At 44.4% G+C, this 17,287-nt stretch overlaps 1 protein-coding gene across 1 annotated transcript in view; it reads right to left on the bottom strand.

Moving 5' to 3' along the window:
* Positions 1–5,625: 5,625 nt before the first annotated feature.
* FAM216A (family with sequence similarity 216 member A) overlaps positions 5,626–17,287 on the bottom strand; it is a 275,535-nt gene continuing 263,873 nt past the window's right edge. Inside the window, exon 8 of the mRNA XM_086944721.1 lies at positions 5,626–6,147. Within this exon, the coding sequence (XP_086800847.1) occupies positions 6,032–6,147 (116 nt within the window). The 3' untranslated portion in view covers positions 5,626–6,031. The remainder of the gene's footprint in view (positions 6,148–17,287) is intronic.

Genomic DNA, 17,287 nt, shown 5'->3' with positions numbered 1-17,287 from the left:
TGCAATGGGTAACCAGTCACTACTAGCTCTCCTCTATAGTCAGGCAGGCATAGACCACCTACCCCCAGCGGCTAAGTTAGTTATTTAATTATGTCAATGAGTGGTCCGGCGGTTGGGCTGAGGGGAATGGTTGACTCAGGAGACCCCACTGTGGCATGGAACTTATGTTCCGCAGGTGGCAGCGCTACCTGGGTTCCGTGCTTGAGACCTCCTTAAACTATCGACACTGGTAGATATCATAAAGGGGACGGTGCTCAAATCCTTTCAACAGCTGCAGGAGGAGTATCAGCTCCATTGCAGCCAGTGCTACAAGTATTTACAACCCACTTGATGGGCGACTGTTAATGGGAGATCTGGGCGTCCACAAGATCAGGCAAATATATCAAACCTTAGTCACACACAGTCAAACCACATTGGGGATGTTACGGGTGGCGTGGGAGAATGATGTCACAGACTGGACAGAGGCCTTGGCGAGTCCTCGTGGGGCAGCCATTGCAACACGGTGTCGCTTAATCCAGTTCAAATACATACACCGCACATATTACACAAGGTCCTCCCTTTGGCGTATGGGCAAGATAACATCCCAAACATGTCTCTGATGTGATGGGGAGGAAGGACTTTTCTCCATATGGTATGTAGTTGCAGCGCACTCCAGCCTTTTTGGCACTGGGTAATCTTTTGCCTGGCTCACGTGTTATCCTGGCAGCTCCTACTAGTTCTCCTACATAGCACAGACGGGATCGGAGGAAACAGGTATAAGCAACACCTTCTGTTTTTGGGTCTCACACTGGCCAATAAATACGGTCATATAGTGATGGACATAGCAATAGCTCGTAGCTTTCACCAGTCCACTGCAGTAGTTCGATATTCGGTACAGGGCCGGCGCGGTATTTGGTTTGTGCCTGGTTTTTTGAAGATCTGAAATATTGGAACTGCTCAGAACTGTACTGCATCTTGATGAGTATATATGGGCCTCTTAGGCCGTGCTGCACTACCAATAAAAACTCAGTAAAATGTGTTTAAAAAAAACCAGAAGCACATAGTACTGGTAATGCGCCTGACCCAAGAGGAACCTCCAGAACGTGCAATGCTTCTTGGCTATTGGTATATGAAAGTACGCATCTTAGAGGTCTATTAAGCAGAACCAGTCTCCCTGGTGTAACTGGGGGTAGATCTGATACAGTGCCAGCATTCAAAACCTTTCTCATTGAATCCAGTTGCTGGCTAGTTTCAAATCCATAATGGGCCTGAACTTGTTTCTGTGCCTTTTTTCCTTTACCAGAAAGTATTGTGAATAAATGCTATTTCCTTGTAGTTTGAGAAGAAAGGTCTTCAACGCATGCTTTTGCAGAAGGATGTTGACTTTCGATCTTAGCATCTGTAGATGGCAATTTGATGGTTTTAGTGGCATACTCGGGGGAAGACTTGTGAACCTGTGACGATACCCATTTTAAACAATATTGAGTCCCAAGGCGTCTTGTGTGATGGACTGCCACTCTGACAGAAAAAGCAAAATGCTTCCCCCCAACCGAAGTAGGTAATGGAAGAGAGGGGAGGAAAGATTCAAGGCCTGGTGTAGGCTTTTCCCCCCTGAGAAGGCTGTTGAGCTCTCCCTCCACGCTGCCGCTGCTGTTGTCGCTGGTAAGGCTTCTGCTGCTGGAATTGCTAGCGACCTTGATACCAGTGAGGGGTTTAAACCCTCTGAGGGAAGAAACACAGTTGGTAGGGTTTGTAGGTCATTCTTTGTGCTGCTTGCTTTTGTAGGCCAACCGCCTTAACAGTGTCCATTTCGGATTTTATCCGAACCATCTAATCGTCTGTGTGATTGGTGAAGAATGTGGATCCTGATAATAGCAGATTAAGGACCCTTTGTTGTGACTCATGCTTGAGGGCCATGAGACAGAGCCAAGAATGTCTGCGTAATGTCACCCCATGACAGTGCTTGTGGGCTCCTAAGCAAAAATGTATCAGCTCCTGCACTGATGGTCTGGTTGGAGACTATCATCCCCTCATTGGCAACCTCCAGGAGGTCTTTCCTTTTTTCTCTGGGAGGTCATCAGCAAACTTCTGTAAGAAGTCCCATAAGGCCCTATCATACCTGCCCAGAAGAGCGGATGCACTCGCCACCTGCATAGTGGTCGCAGCTGTACTGCATACCTTATGGCCACTGAGTCCAGATACTTGCTTTCCTTGTCAGGTGGTACAGTAGACGAAGGAATCACAAAATGATGTTTTTAAGCCGCTAAGATGAACACAGAGTCTGGATGTGGGTCGGAGCGGAGAAAAAGTGGATCCTGCTCTGGAGGTCTATATTGTTTCTGTAGGCTCGATGGAGCATAGTTAGCCGAAGCTGATGTCAAGAAAAATTCCATTCCTGGTTCCAACAGACCCCGGAACCAAAGGAAGGAGAGGTCTTGACCTGACCGGTGGTGATGCGTCTCAAATATAACTGATGTGGGAGGAGTTACTACAGACATCGGGATATTCCGTTTCACAGCCTTTCTCACCGATACCTCCTGGAGAAGTCCTGCAGAAACCTGTAGAGGGGGAGAGTCTGATTGCATGGTGGGAAATATCTTCCTGCACTGGAAGAGGAGGTGGAATGGTGTTTAGACCTTGTGTGTGATCTTGATCTAGACGCATGATGATGGTGAGAGCGTCTTGAGGATGGATGAGACGAAAAATGTCAAGATCTGTGGCAATGTGTGGAATGGCACAATCAATGGCAAGTTCTCTTACGTAATCTGCGTGAGGAAACTCTAGGCCTCGGAAGAGGGGCCTGCACAGGTGGAACAGGAGGAACTGGCACTGGTGGCAGTGGTGCTGGAGGAGGAGGAGGTGTTGGAGGTGGTAGAGGTGGGTGTGGTGACGGACACGGCAAAGGAGATGGTGGCGGAGAAGAAGGAGAGTATACTGTAGAGTATTGTGAGTTGGGAGATGAAGAAATGCGTCTCTGTTTGCTTCATTCCACGTCTTGATGCTCTTGACGTCGACATCGACCTCCTACATCTCAATGCCGACCTTTTGTGTTTTGACAGTGTAGTTGTCTTTGGCATCGACCTACCATGTCTCGACGTTGCTCTTCTCCTCTTCCTAGATGTCGACCCAGCCCTTGATGGAGAGCAAGTTGGCGCTGTACCTTGTCTCAATGTCGATCCTCTCAACGTCGACCTGGAGCAATCCCGTTTTTGAGCGGAACTCCTCTTTTTGGAACTTTCATGTCTGGGGTCCCCAGAGGTAAATAGGAGAGCCCTGGTAGAGGACTGACCCACTCCTCGCTCTGATGTCCCACCTTCAGACTGCGCCTCTGCCTGCGCCATTCTTCTGTGCCATGGAGGTGAATCTTCTTCCTTTCTTTCACGGTTTGGCTTGAAAACCTTCTGCAGTGCTGGCATTTGTCAGGAACATGGCTTTCTGGAAGTCAGATGATGCAGACATCATGAGGTTCTGACTTGATCTTCTTTCTCCCACAGGCAAGACACTTGTCAAATAAATATGCCATTTTGTTTGAAAAAATAACACAAATTCCTGTAATAAAAAGACAGAAAATGCAAGGGACAGTTGAAAACCGTTGAATGATGTGGTTGTCACAAAAATCCACTTAGTATTTTTCGAGAGAAAACGCCAAAAAAGCTAAGCTCAGTGCTCCAAGATCCTGTCACCAGGAGGTGAAAAAATTAACTGAAGATACTGCCACCTGTTGGGCATGATGGGATACTAGTATTCTCTGGGTCCTTAAAGTCGCAGACGATGTTTTTGCACTCACATAATGACAGCCTATAGGGCTACACTGTCCTGCTATCCTTCATCTTTCCACTTTAACAAAAAGTGTTTGTGTAAGAGGTTTAAGCTGTTTTTACAAAGTATTGGCTTTAAATATACATATATATGGGTTTGTTTTTTAAGTACAATCTGAAGAATTTGGCCATTGTAGCCTTCTTTATAGGCTTCATAATGTTCTCCTCTTAAGTGTTTCTACAGGCCTTCCTGAAGAAAGGCGAACTTCTACACTTAAGGAGATATACTCTGGAAAAGTGCTCCTTGATATCCGCACGTGGGCGTGACTATTTAGTGCTTATGCCTATCAATGAAGATCCCCTGAGAGAGAACAGAAACTACCCTCAGTGCAACACCAACAGGAGTGTGCAAACACTTTTAGATGCATCATCACATTTTGGTGCAAAGTCAATAAAAGTGTGGTTTCACATTCTGGTTCAAAATGACTCAGTACACAGAGAAAATAAGCAATAAGAAGTTACGTTAGATGCAAAAGGTGTGCATCAGTATATCATCAAATTTGATTAACAGCACACAGGAATTGTCTACTCTAGAGCTCTGTCTGATTCACAAACTGGATTCAGTCAAGGATCCAGTACAAATGAATAAAGATTAAGGGTGTATCTAAAAGGGGAAGACAGTTCCTGGCCTTTTTGCAAATTTAAGCAGCGTTTTCTTATGTAGAGAAGAACCTTCTGAAATCGACAATACGAAATATGTTTGTGCCTGCAGCCCTGATTAAAGCTGCGCTTATGCTTTACATCAAAATAGTGCTAGAGATAGTGTTGCCAGTATGGAAAGAGACTTTGATGTTAACAAAGCATATTTGCCCACTTGCTCCAAATTCAGTTTTGCTGCTTATGATTTGCCAGGTACATTATCAGTGCAACCAAAGACGTTCTCATGCCTGATGGCCTTCATTATCCTTCTGATGACAAAGTTCTTTTTGTCCACAATGAAAATGCACTACATACTCTTCTAAATGTGTTTGAACTCTATACGAACAAGAACTAACTCCAACTAGCTCAAATATGTCGACAATAATGATAACCGGCACGCCTTATGCTCTGAGAAATACATTTAGATTGAATACCACCCCCATCATATTGTATCATACTTCTTGGTCTTAGTTTCAGTAGCTTAGGGCTTAGCCTGCTAAAAAAGCACCAAGTCACTTAATTCTGACAAGCCACATCCCACATCTTGTTCTAAATAATTTTATAAATAATGGGGGTGATACAGTTCTGGTCCTTTGATAATCTGCCCAACAGGGGTAGATTCTGGCATTGAGCTTTAAGGCATGGAAATTGTTTACTAACTGTCCACAATGATTTTATGTGAAAACCTATGGGTTTTTCCCAAACCAACCCGCATTCATTTCATTAAAGATAAAAATGGGTGTGAGAAAGGTTACGGGTTAATTTTTTGATCATACACCAAATCATTAGTTTTGTACACATGTGTTTGCGACCTAATGAGGTGTGTCAGTTCCCACAAGTTGATAACCTATATAAAGAATGCCCTAATCAAGTTACGCTTAAATGGGCCACTGAAGTTTATTAAGACCATGTTTGTGAACTTTGTGAAATAAAACATAAAATATATGTGAACTATGCAAGTACAGAGCTCCTGGGCTCCCTGTATTGAAGGTTTCCTTTGGAGATATGAAAAGAGAAGACTTACATGTTTAGGTAGGGTTGCACTGCTTCCTCAAGATATTTATATGATGATACAAGCACACAAGATGATTTATGATTTAGTTCCAAATATCAAATGCTGGTCTTAGCATTAAGCAACTATGCTAATAAGATATCATTGCAGCTAGCTAAATAAAGCAGACATGGCTTCGTATGAAGTACTTTAATGGAAGGAAAGCTGCCTATGGCGTGGGGTCAAATATGGATTTAAGACGAGTCATTCCCTTTTTGAAGAATTAGCTGTAGTTATATTAGACTGACAAGATGATTGTCTCATAATGATTTCACGACGAAAGTTGACTGATGATTGTATGGATTAATTTTCTAAATAAAACTATGACAAAGAAAACTTGGAATTGAACATCTACACTTCTGCATAAATAATTGCCACGATTATATTTTCACGTGTTAAGGATCCGGACACCTAAGCTTCACATCCATTTTAAGCATAGAATTGATCAACAATTTGAATAGCCAATGCTCGAAAACATCTGAGTCTGGATAAAAAGCAGCAGATTGTGGGGCCGTGTGCTCAGCAGCCATGCCCTCCTGGGCTCTCACTGACTGCAAAGGTCTTTTTCATCCTCTATTGAAATGGAGTCAACGGATCCGATGGGCGAATCGTTTTCTTCGTTCTCTTGAATTATACGGGATTCTCGTTTCTCTGAATAACCTATGATAGATGAGCAACAGTTTGGTTAGCATGGGATACATGCATTGCTGCAGTCAATGTCGCAATATAAGAGAAAATGTAAAAAAATAATGGTTTTAGATCTCTCGCAACGCTACAGCCAGGCCTCTTGTGTTTTAAAGAACACAGAGTGGGTTTCGGGTCAGCCTCTTTCAAACCACTGGCTTACTTGGTTCAGTCTCTGGCTTGAAACAAAATCAATCACATCTTGAATCAGCCCACAGGGGCATTTTAGACTTGCTGTGACACTACGTGCCAGTATCATTCTATCTCCACTGAAATGCACGAGAGTCTATTTTAAATCTGATAAGTACAGGGAATTATCACACATTTAAAACACATATTCATGAAGCCATGCTGTTCAAAAGTAATTCTTTGACAAGACAGAGTATTCAGTTTGTGCTTTCTACGTTTGGCTATTTACTTAACAGCAGCCAACAGGAAAGCCAAATAAAACATGATAACATAAAAAAGGTACAATATACATAGTTCTTAGAAGAAAAACCACAACTCCCATGAGTCCATCACCCAATAACAATTCAATAGAGCACAAACATTGATGACCACTGTTGAACGCCTTGTTTGTGTTTCTTGCCCTGACTGCGCTTTCAGGGCAGCAGTGGGCGTGGCGGACACTGGAAGGTTACATTTACTATTCTAACTCCAGTCATAGAATATTTGGAGAAAGAGCAACTTCCCCCAAGTATTCCAGGAGGCTTATTTGGTATTCTAAATCCAGTCCTGGAAAATTTGGGGAAAACTAAACTAAAATATATTTCCCCAGTATTTTTAGGATTGGTTGAAAGGTTTTAATTTTAAATGGCAGGAAGTGTTGCCCCAAGGGCGCAGCTCAGGGCAAAACACAAGGAATACCTGTAGAACCACCTCTTTCTTGCTGCTCAAAGGAGCCAAGATAAGGGCATTTACTCTTTCTTATTAAGGGTAATGATTTACTATTGGCTAATTTAGTGGTATCTTTAGGATAAATAGTTGCTCCGAGTACTGTCGGTCACACCAGTCCCTTTTTCATCATTTGTCTGTCAGACTCAACCTGATTATTTAAAAAGTGTGTCTTCACAGAACGTCCGTTGCAGTCAGTAGGCCTGCCTGCATCCCCCTCCTCCACTTCCTCCTTTTCACCTTGTCACAATTTGCCATTTTCTGGTGCAGTTTCCCTTCGCTGCAGTGGAGCGTCTTCTGCCGGCGTTGCACATCTCACTCGGATTCTGCCTCTTCAGCCTGGCCCTTCTGACCTTTGGGGGGGTCTCCACCTTCTCGTGCCCATCACTTACAATCCTTTCAAAAGGGTTGTATGACGTTACAACACATATTTTTACAACGCATACCTTTACAACGCAGTTTTTACATGGCAACATCCTTTACAACGCATTCTATTACATTGCATGACACGACATCGCATTTTAAAAAACTGCCTTTAAAAAGCATTCCATTACATCGCATACTACCCTTACAATGCAGACCATTACAACGCATCCTATTACATTGCATTTAAGGTAAGTATTGGATATTATAGGGGTAAAAATTACTATTCTAACTCCAGGGGGTGAAACAGTAGGGTAAGTGTTGGATCGAGTAGGGGTACACATTACTATTCTAACTTCAGGGGGTGCAACAGTAGGGTAAGTGTTGGATAGTGTAGGGGTTAAAAATTACTATTCCAAGGCCAGGGGGTGCAACAGTAGGGTAAGTGTTGGATAATGGTATGCGTTGTAATGGTATACATTGTAATGCCTGCGTTGAAGTGACATGTGATGTAATGGTATGCGTTGTAATGGTATGCGTTGTAGTGACATGCGTTGTAAAGGATGTTGCGATGTAATAACTGCATTTTAAGTGCAGTGTGATGTAATAACTGTGTTGTAAAGGTTGTTTCCCTTTAAAAAAACAACGCAAAAGCCCAACACAGAAGAAGTTCGGTGGGCGGAGCGCACTATGGGGCCCATTAGGATGTCGGGCGGATTTCCTCCGCCAGGGTAGCGGTGGCCATCGCCACCCTGGCGGAGGAAATCCGCCCAACATCCTTCCCTGCATTACCCCCCGCCATATTACGATGGCGGAGGGGACTGCAGCGGTGGGAAACACCGCCCGCCTGTTTTCTGCCCCGGTCGCCTTGCGGCCGGGGCGGAAAAGGGATAACATGGTGGCGGTGCCTATCAGACACCGCCAGCCATATTAGAATAGGCATTTTGCAATGCCTGTCCGTGGCGACAATGTTAATTTGAGGAATGCGCCCGCCACTGTGGCGGGCGCATCCTAATGCCAATGTCGGGACCCCCGCCCTTTAGGCGGGTGGTCCCGATGTCCGTTAGGGTGGCGGGCGGACTTTTTCCGCCCGCCATCCTAATGGACCCCTATGTCTTCAGCTTTGAACCCACTTTTCCCATTGATGCCCATTTCAGCGCGATAGACTGTGTTCATTGAACCAGGAGATTCTTTGTTGCTTTTCTTGGTTGGGCCTGTGTCACTCTCACTGAGGGCATCCCATCCCTTCCTACACCCATTGGTGGGCAGTAGCCAGTACACTGCGTATGTATGGGGTTTGTGATGGTTACTTACATAGATGTTGCCAGAATAATTCTTCCCAGGCCGGAAAAAATGTCTTAGTAATTACAGCTCTGCTACAATTGACCTAACTCCTGAGGGATTCATCAATACGCTTTTAACAGCGACAGATCTATTTTCCACCAATTGATTCAAAATGACATTTAAAAAACATCTGGATCTCCTTCTTGGGGCGCTCTAGCTCTGCAATTAAATACTACGGCAACTATAGTCCCTCCTTCTGACAGAGAAGCCCCAGCTACACCAAAAAAAGCAGCCGCGTTAAACAGCCTAAAGAAGGCATATCTGGAATACCTATCCAAGGACAAACAAGATACAGAGGGGTAGTTGGGGTGTTACACCCGCTAACAATGTTATTCTCTAGAAAATAGTTGGGTACGAGTGCTTTCAGTCGTGATGGTGAAGTGTCTGTCGGTTTTCACCTGGGATTTTTACATGCCCACACTAACAAAACACACACACACAAACACTCTCTCTCTCTTGTCCCTGTTTTGAAGGCCTTAAAAAATGTTGATTAGTTTGAAAAATGTGTTTTAGGTGCCCCTAAAATTCCGCTTACCTCTCTCTTTCCACTGCCCCTTAAGCCCCTCATGTCCTACTTTTCATATAATGTATTTTAACAAGATATCCGAGTGTGACTGCTGGGAAATCTGGAGCTCATGCTCCCCTAATCTTATTGAGCAAGATATGCCCCTGTTGAGGGTGTCACTATACTGAGGAAGGCAACTCTGATGCCTCAGAAGGGGACCTAGAATACCCATAGCATCTCTTTCTCAAGCGCAGCAGATTAGACGAGGATGCTGGAGAAGGCCCTTTCACCTCAACTCCATCTGATCTGTTCAATAATACACTCAACACAGAGGAGACTGTGCACCTGCATTCTTCCGACTGTGTTCCCTCAGTAAGAACAACCGCCTATGTCCAGTCTAGACTCAGGAAACCTTTTCCTAAGGAGAAGAGCAATCATCTAAGGGCAAAATGTCCAAACCCTTCTTTAGAATGTCAGGTTACAAGTGGCGGACGAGTTTCCAAAGAGTCTCTCAGTCCATGCTGTTGAATGCTTTCTAATAGTCAATGACATTGTCGTGGGGGGTGGGGGGAGGTAGGGGAGTTTCTCTCTATTGTTTGCTCATTCTTAATGGCTAGAGTGGCAATCTGGTTCTTGAAGGATCTATCTTTGTAGAAATCAACTTGCTGGACTCGGGCCAGAGCATTGACTAGTTCCTTCATTCGGTTCAGGATGAGTCTGTTGAACAGTTTGCCTTGGGTTGATAAAAGAGTTATCCCTCTGTCGTTGACGCAGTTACTCAGGTCACCGTTCTTGGGGATCTTGATCAGATATCCCTGCTTCTAGTCTAATGGCACCTTTTCCTCTTCCCAGATACTTCCAAAACATGGGGTAGAGCACTTTGATAGAGCTCAAAATATGATTATTCTTAACACAACATATTTACCGATTTAGACACGGACACCTGAATGTGCACTTTGCACACACTGAGAAAAACAACACAGAAATGGAGCAAAGTTACGCTAAAAGCACCATAAAAGCGTGCTCGAAATGCGTAGAAAATGAGAAAAATAAATGCAAAAAGATTATAAGGTTTAGTGATTGGGTGGAATAAGAAATAACTTATGAAAAACTATGATAGAAAATGCTTTTACTGACAGAATGTCAGGTTACTAATTCACCTGAAATTGACTCGAAATTGTCATTGTTTTTGGGGTAGGACATTTAGGATCTAAAAAATGCACTGACAGACGTCCTGACCTCTTTTGGTAGAAATTCAGGCTTGATTATTAATTGGACAAAATCCTATTTGTACGTTCTTTCTGGCGACGTTCCCCTCCTCCCGCGTAACTGCCCCATCCAGGTGACGCAGACGGGATTTAAATATCTCGGTATCTGGGTCTCTATGGACCCTGTAACTCGGTATGAGCAGAATCTTCTCCCACTTCTGACCAGATTGAAGCGAGACGTCGCGGGTTGGCGTAAGCTTCCGCTTTCGCCGCTTGGACGCGCGGCCTTCTTTAAGATGATGTCTCTGCCTCATTTTCTTTATGCCCTCCAAAACACTCTTGACATAGACCCTGTTAGTTATTTTTGTACAATTGAAGGTCTTCAAAGTAAACTGATATGGGACGGTAGACCTCGCATCGCGCTTGCCAAACTAACGCTTCCGTGGTACGACGGGGGTATGGCTCTCCCGGACATCAAATTATACTATTGGGCGTCCCAATTGGGGGCCATTAATCATGGAATGTATGGTCCTGAATTGAACCCTGCTTTCGCTATGGATAGATGGCTGCTGCCTGGGGTAACTACTATAGGGCGCTGTACTCGAAATCAGTGGTCAAGTCTTTGTCGGGGCCTCCGAAGACGGAAGTTTGTATATGGCAAGATGCAACTAATTCGATGGGTTGGAAGGACCGCTTAACTTTAGCGACCCCACTTTTCGACTCTGATAGACTTGGTAAACTGTGGAAGACTAAGGGGTTCGATAAGTGGGACCTCATTGGTATTAGCAAGGTGGGACAAGTGAAATTGTTTGAGAATTTAAGGACGGAGTTTGAATTAGGGAACACGGAGTACTTCCGCTATGTCCAGGTTCGCCATGCCTTGATGTCAGTCTTTCTGGTGGGGGAGGTAGTCCCGGAGTCGTCCCCGCTTGAAGATAGATTGTTGGACGGTCATGTTCCAGACAGTACTATTTCCCTTGTCTATAAAAAGTTGATCAATGATAGGTCGGACCTCCTGCTGCCCTTACGTGATCTCTCGGTTCGTGACAGCCTTGAATTGGATGACCAGGACTGGCAATCAGCGATCTCCTCTCCCAAGGAGGTCGCGATTCCAGCGAGACTTCGACTGGTCCAGCTTAAGATCCTTCACAGAGTGTACGTCACAGGCCCCCGTCTGGTTCGGATGGGCTTTTCCGAGGAGGGCCTGTGTATGCGGGGATGTGGGCCGGTGGGGACATTTCTTCATATTATTTGGGAATGTCATGAGGTTGCGGCTTTTTGGAGCGGAGTGTACGATGTAATGAAAGAGGTGACGGGTATATCTCTCTCACCGGAGGCCAGGCGCTGCTTGTTAAATGTCTGGGAACCTTCAGATTATAACGTAGCCCAGACCCAATGGGCAACCCTGGGGGACAAGATTGCTAAATGGGATATTGCACAGTTGTGGGGATCCCATAGGCCTCCTACAGTTGAAGTATGGAAGGAAAACATGGACTGGTGTATGTTTAGGGAAAAAACGGTGTATCTCTAGCCCGGGGCCGCCCCCGGAAATGGCATAGAGTATGGGGGCCATGGAACAGGTATCGTGGAGACATATGTACACTGCCCACAGTGGATAACATCGATATACCACTCTCCCCCTGACCCCACATAAAGTTACACTATTGTCTGTTTATTGCTTCTCCCCCTGTCCCCCTCCCTTTCTTGTATTGATTACTGATTATTCGATGTAATGTTTTTCCGTCCTCGTTTGAACAAAGCATGCTGTATATTTTGTTCTTGCCTTGCTTGTTATATTCAATAAAAATAAATATTTTAAAAAAATGCACTGACAGGTCCTGTCGGGCCTCTCAAGATACATTTTTAGATCTTTTGATCGGATTTTAAAATTTTGGACTTGGCCTCCACTGAACCCTACTGAGAACACTGGAACCCTACTGAGTTGGATGAATTGGCAGGTTGGGTCCAACAGCCAGTATGTCTTCTGGGAAAAGCAAATTGCACCCTCTGCAGAGCGACGCAGATGCAACCTGTTAAGAACGGACTCTAAACTTTGATACTTGGCCACTAACGAACACGGATAATTGACTGGGGGCTTGTTGTTTGGTTATTCTTTTGTAAAGGAGTATACAAATCAATTTTTTTACAGCCATGGATAAGGCTGAAGTGGGTCTGAAAAAAAGTATTAAATCAAAACCATTTTCCCAGGGTCAGCAGAGGAAGGGGGCTCTCCATGAGCTGGACTGTCTTTCAGCCCCCATTCCGACATTATCCAAGAAATTGAGGTTAATGGGGCAAATTCCAAATTGGAGAAGTCTTATTTTCCTCCAAATCCAGAGGCCACAGGAATCATGGACAGACATGAAGTGAAAATGTAACCTAATTTTCAGGTAAGAAGTTTCCTTTCTTACCTATCAGAGCTAGGGGGCAGGATTCCCAAATTACTCAAAATGCTTGGATTCTCCAAATGGTAAGAGGCTTCCAGCCATTCCTGGGCATGCCTTTGTTTTGCTATGGCTGCGCTGCCCGTGCTGCGGCGACTAGAAAAAATGATTAGGGGTTCTGCCCACCTCACCCTCCCGTACCTGAGCAGGAGACATCCAAGGATGAAAAAGTAGAGAGAAATGGTACTGAAGGGATCAATCCATTTTTAATTATCAAACAAGAAACAATTAATTACCTTGTGATAAACAGATTAAATCAAAGAAGAATATATCAAAGTTCATATACACAAATATAGGCGGACAGCCAAAACGGCCCAACAAAACACAATTTATATACAACACATCACATGTACATTATATACAAATATACAAAACATATACAATATCAAAGTAACTTATATGTACCCTCAGGACAAAAGAATATATACAATTATATATATACACACCAATTTACATATGTACCTCCTCAACAGTCTAGTGGAGTATACAACTACAAGGTAGTCCCAAACGAAAAAGGCACCAGGAGGATAACGCATATACCCAGCTTATATTTACATAGATGCATCAATGAGTAAATCAAATCTTTCTTTGATTTAAATAAGGGACTCTGTTTAAAGCCAAAGGTGTTGACGCAGTCGCGGTCGCGTTTCAGCCAGATGATATAGGCTTCATCATGCTGCTGCAGGCCTGCGAGCAGTGAAGATGGTGAGGTGTGGCACTGATTTCATCCTTGAGACCTGGCTATGATGACTGCGGGTAGCTGGGGCATTGCAAGGCCAGGTTACCCGAAGGTTGAAGTTCAATCCGGGCGCATCATTAACACTGGGGCACACCTCACGGCACAAGTGGTCGTCACAGCGAGGCATTGACAGTGGAATGGGACCCCTCTCATATGCGAGGTTATGAAAATGTACATACGGAGAGGGGAACTTGAAACATAAGTTGTAAATATATCATATTAATAGATGACACAATAGACTATGACCTAATTGCTAAAAACCAACACAAACAGCATCAGAGTGTGGTGTAAGTGATGAAATATTTTAAGGCTTAACTTTGCTCAACTCCTTTAGCAGGTTGTATGACCCACAGCCCTGAAATACAGTGGTGTGATTGAGTGTGCACAGTTTCACCTATGCATCTGCTCGTGATACCCTGCTGTTGAGTTTGCACCGTTTGTGAGGGAACTATGCCGCCTGAAAGGCATGGGTGCCACATGGATCAGTGTGATTGAGGCTGGGAGCTCAGACATCCACTATTGCTTGTGTTAACAGACTGCTTGTGGTTTTGACCGCTGGGCCACCGCTCTGGTGGAGTTCGCTTTTTGTTGCAACAGAACATGGCCCAGTTATTAATATGTCTTTCCACTACCCAGCTGTGCACATGGCATGACCCATGTGAGAAAGCAGATTATTAGTTGAAGTCGATGGTAGTCCTCTTCAAGTAATAATGGCACTATTGCTTACTAGATCCAGTTAGGGCACAATAATTTCAATGTATGCTCATTCCTTGCTGTAGCACAGAGCATACAGGCTTGACTTAGGAGAAATGTGTAAAGCATTTAGTACCAAATCAATTAAAAAGCAGAAAACAAAACACAATATAAATATCCTTCCAATTTATAAAAATGGAATAAATTCTAATGAATAGATAGGCATCAAAACGACAAAAATCCAATATAGGGAACCGGAGGTATGATTTTTCAAACCATTAGATGTTTCTAGCACCACAACGCACGGAGCATCAATGGCAGTTACATGGTCGTATTTGATCGGGTCACACTCAAAAGTCAAGGCCAAGCACATGTCAGATATAAGGACGAGGTTTGTCCCAGTGGGAAGTTTACCTTCCAACGCTTTTTCTGGAGAAACGTCCTCATCAACAAGGTCGTCGGCAAATCAGGGTGCAGGCTGGGCCCAAAGAAGGGAATGTCGGCGCTGGCTGATTGAAGTTCACTACCCCTTTGGGAGCCTCAGCTACAGCGGAAAATTACAAGCTCTCGATGTCAGGAAAACAAAGAGCAGGCAAAGTCCGAAGTTGGGATTCACCAAATCATCATCTTGGTCCCTATGAAATCCTCTATGTTGACTTAAAAGGTTTTCTGAAAGTCAGGATACTCTCAGCAGCGGTTCAGTGTTTTTTTTGCAAAAAGTTCAGAACACACTTCGAAGAGTCAAGTCTCGCAATTTGGGGTTGGGGGAAAGAGTACACTTGGATACCAGCCAAGGGTCTAGGACTTTTGGGCACCACTTGGGGGTTAAAACTCACCGTCCCAGAAGCCACCAGCAGTGCACAGGGCAAATCTGAACTGGTCAGCTGGGCTATGCAGAGATACAGGCTTCTTGCAGCTATTGTGTACCTGGAGCCGAACAGAAGGTGGCTAGCCAAAGAGCCCGTAAAGTCCACTTTTCTGTCCTAGGTAGAAGTGGTGAACAGGCCCAGCCTTAAGATTTCTCACCATAGTTTCAACAGCTGATGCAGTCCTTCTTCTGTTCTCAAGAGTGCCACTTTTATGCCGTGCCTGTGGGTGGTGGAATCTCCCTGGCAATAAGAAACACTTTCCCAAGGGCAACCCTTCCCACTTTGACATCATTGCCTGGGGGTTTGGCCCTAGACAAGCCCACAGTGCCTGGCTCAAGCAAAATCCAACATGCCAAAGCCTTTCTCCCCCGATCAGATCTCTGGGCACACCTAAGAGTTGTGCTTAGGGAAATAAGGAACTCCTATTGTGAACCAGTTCTGAAACAGGTTTTCCCCCATTGGTACTGGTGCCATCCTGACTACCTGGACAATAGGATGGGCAGGCCTAGGTGTGAGTTACATATGCCCCTGATATTAGATTCTCCTTTGAGGTTTGTGCAGTTGATGGGCACATCCCTCAGGCCATCCTGTCAGTAGGAGGCCACACCTCCTCCCACCAAAAGTCCTTTTGCTCCCTCTCCTGGGAGCTATTCACACCTCCTGGTAGGGGGCTAACAAGCTACAAGTGTTAGCTGGGAATTAACCCAGAAAAGGCTACCAGAGGCTTCAGGCAGAAAAATAGTGACTATCTAAAGTCACTTTTTCTGTAATAGTTAGACAAAATTCGACTCTGGCATTAAGTTTGGGTTTATTATTTATAAAAATGATGTTTGAAGTACTTTTCTAACTATGGTGTCCGGCAAGATATTTTGGGTAAGGAATCTCATTACTGCTTTAAACCCCACAAACAAAACAGGGAGACACTGGAGGATGACACTGGAGGGTGACTGGGAGTGTGGTTAGTTGTCTGCTGGAGACACACAGTCTGCTGGACCTATGGCAAATTAGACGCCCAACCATGCAGAAGGGTATGTTTATGTCTTCTGTGCATGTCTCTTGGTCACAACTAGACTACTGGCTGAAAACCAAAGATGTTAATGGATGGCCGCAATCTGTCCATCATTTGGCAAAACCCTGTCAGTTATTTCACCTGTGCTGCTAAGCTAGTTTTGGGAGCTGGGGGTCGACTCCTATTCACATGAAGGGAACATCCCAATGCCCTGGCAGACTCGGTATTAAGCGATGAGCTTAAAGCAGAAATCACCAGATACTTTAAGACAACCTCGATTCTGGGAAACTGGGTTTGAGTTTCAGAAATGACGCTGAACATCCTGTGATTCTGGGCATATCACGTAATCTCCCCGTGCCTAACAAAAATGAATGTGTCCTCATGTAACGCAACTGGTGCTATGTACAGCGATCTGATACCCGATACCTTTGGGTCAAGTTCACGCTATATAAAACTCCGTAAAAAAAAAAATGCAGGTTCACATGAAGAAACTGAAGCAAGAGATCAGGAAAACACACCTCAAACTGGAACTCACCCTGGAGCCCTCACTATTAGCTAGCTGTCATTGAACATAAAAAACACAGAATACAATGAGATTGCTAAGCGTAAAGTTAAATACCCGTCTAAGCGAGCTACAGTTCGGTCTTATGGGGAAGGGGAGAGGCCTGCAGATATAGAGCAGGCTCACTCAAATCCCTACATGCCAATACCAATATTGCTGCGATGGCCAGTCTTGCTATGAAACCCAGTGTCTACTACTTCCATTCATTTTTGTTTCCATTTGTTTTTATTAGTTTTGTTTAAAGAAGCATGAACTTGGGTAAGGGATCGATAGTGCAGGACCAAAGATCACCAAATATACAACATCACATGTATTACATATGAAGGCAGCAGAAGAGCACAAATGTTCTCGCACATAAAAGTACTACATGCAGCAATGAACAGGCATATGGTTACAATCAGAAGTTCAAAGGCTTCGGCGTTTCAATGCACAAGGAAAATTACTGAGCACCTGTGGGTTCTTACTGCAGGGTTTGCGACATATGGT

This window comes from Lissotriton vulgaris, chromosome 11, assembly GCF_964263255.1.
Source record: "Lissotriton vulgaris chromosome 11, aLisVul1.2, whole genome shotgun sequence".
Taxonomy (NCBI): Eukaryota; Metazoa; Chordata; class Amphibia; order Caudata; family Salamandridae; genus Lissotriton; species Lissotriton vulgaris.
Note: the sequence above shows the minus strand (reverse complement) of the source record. Positions and strands in the feature narration are given on the sequence as shown.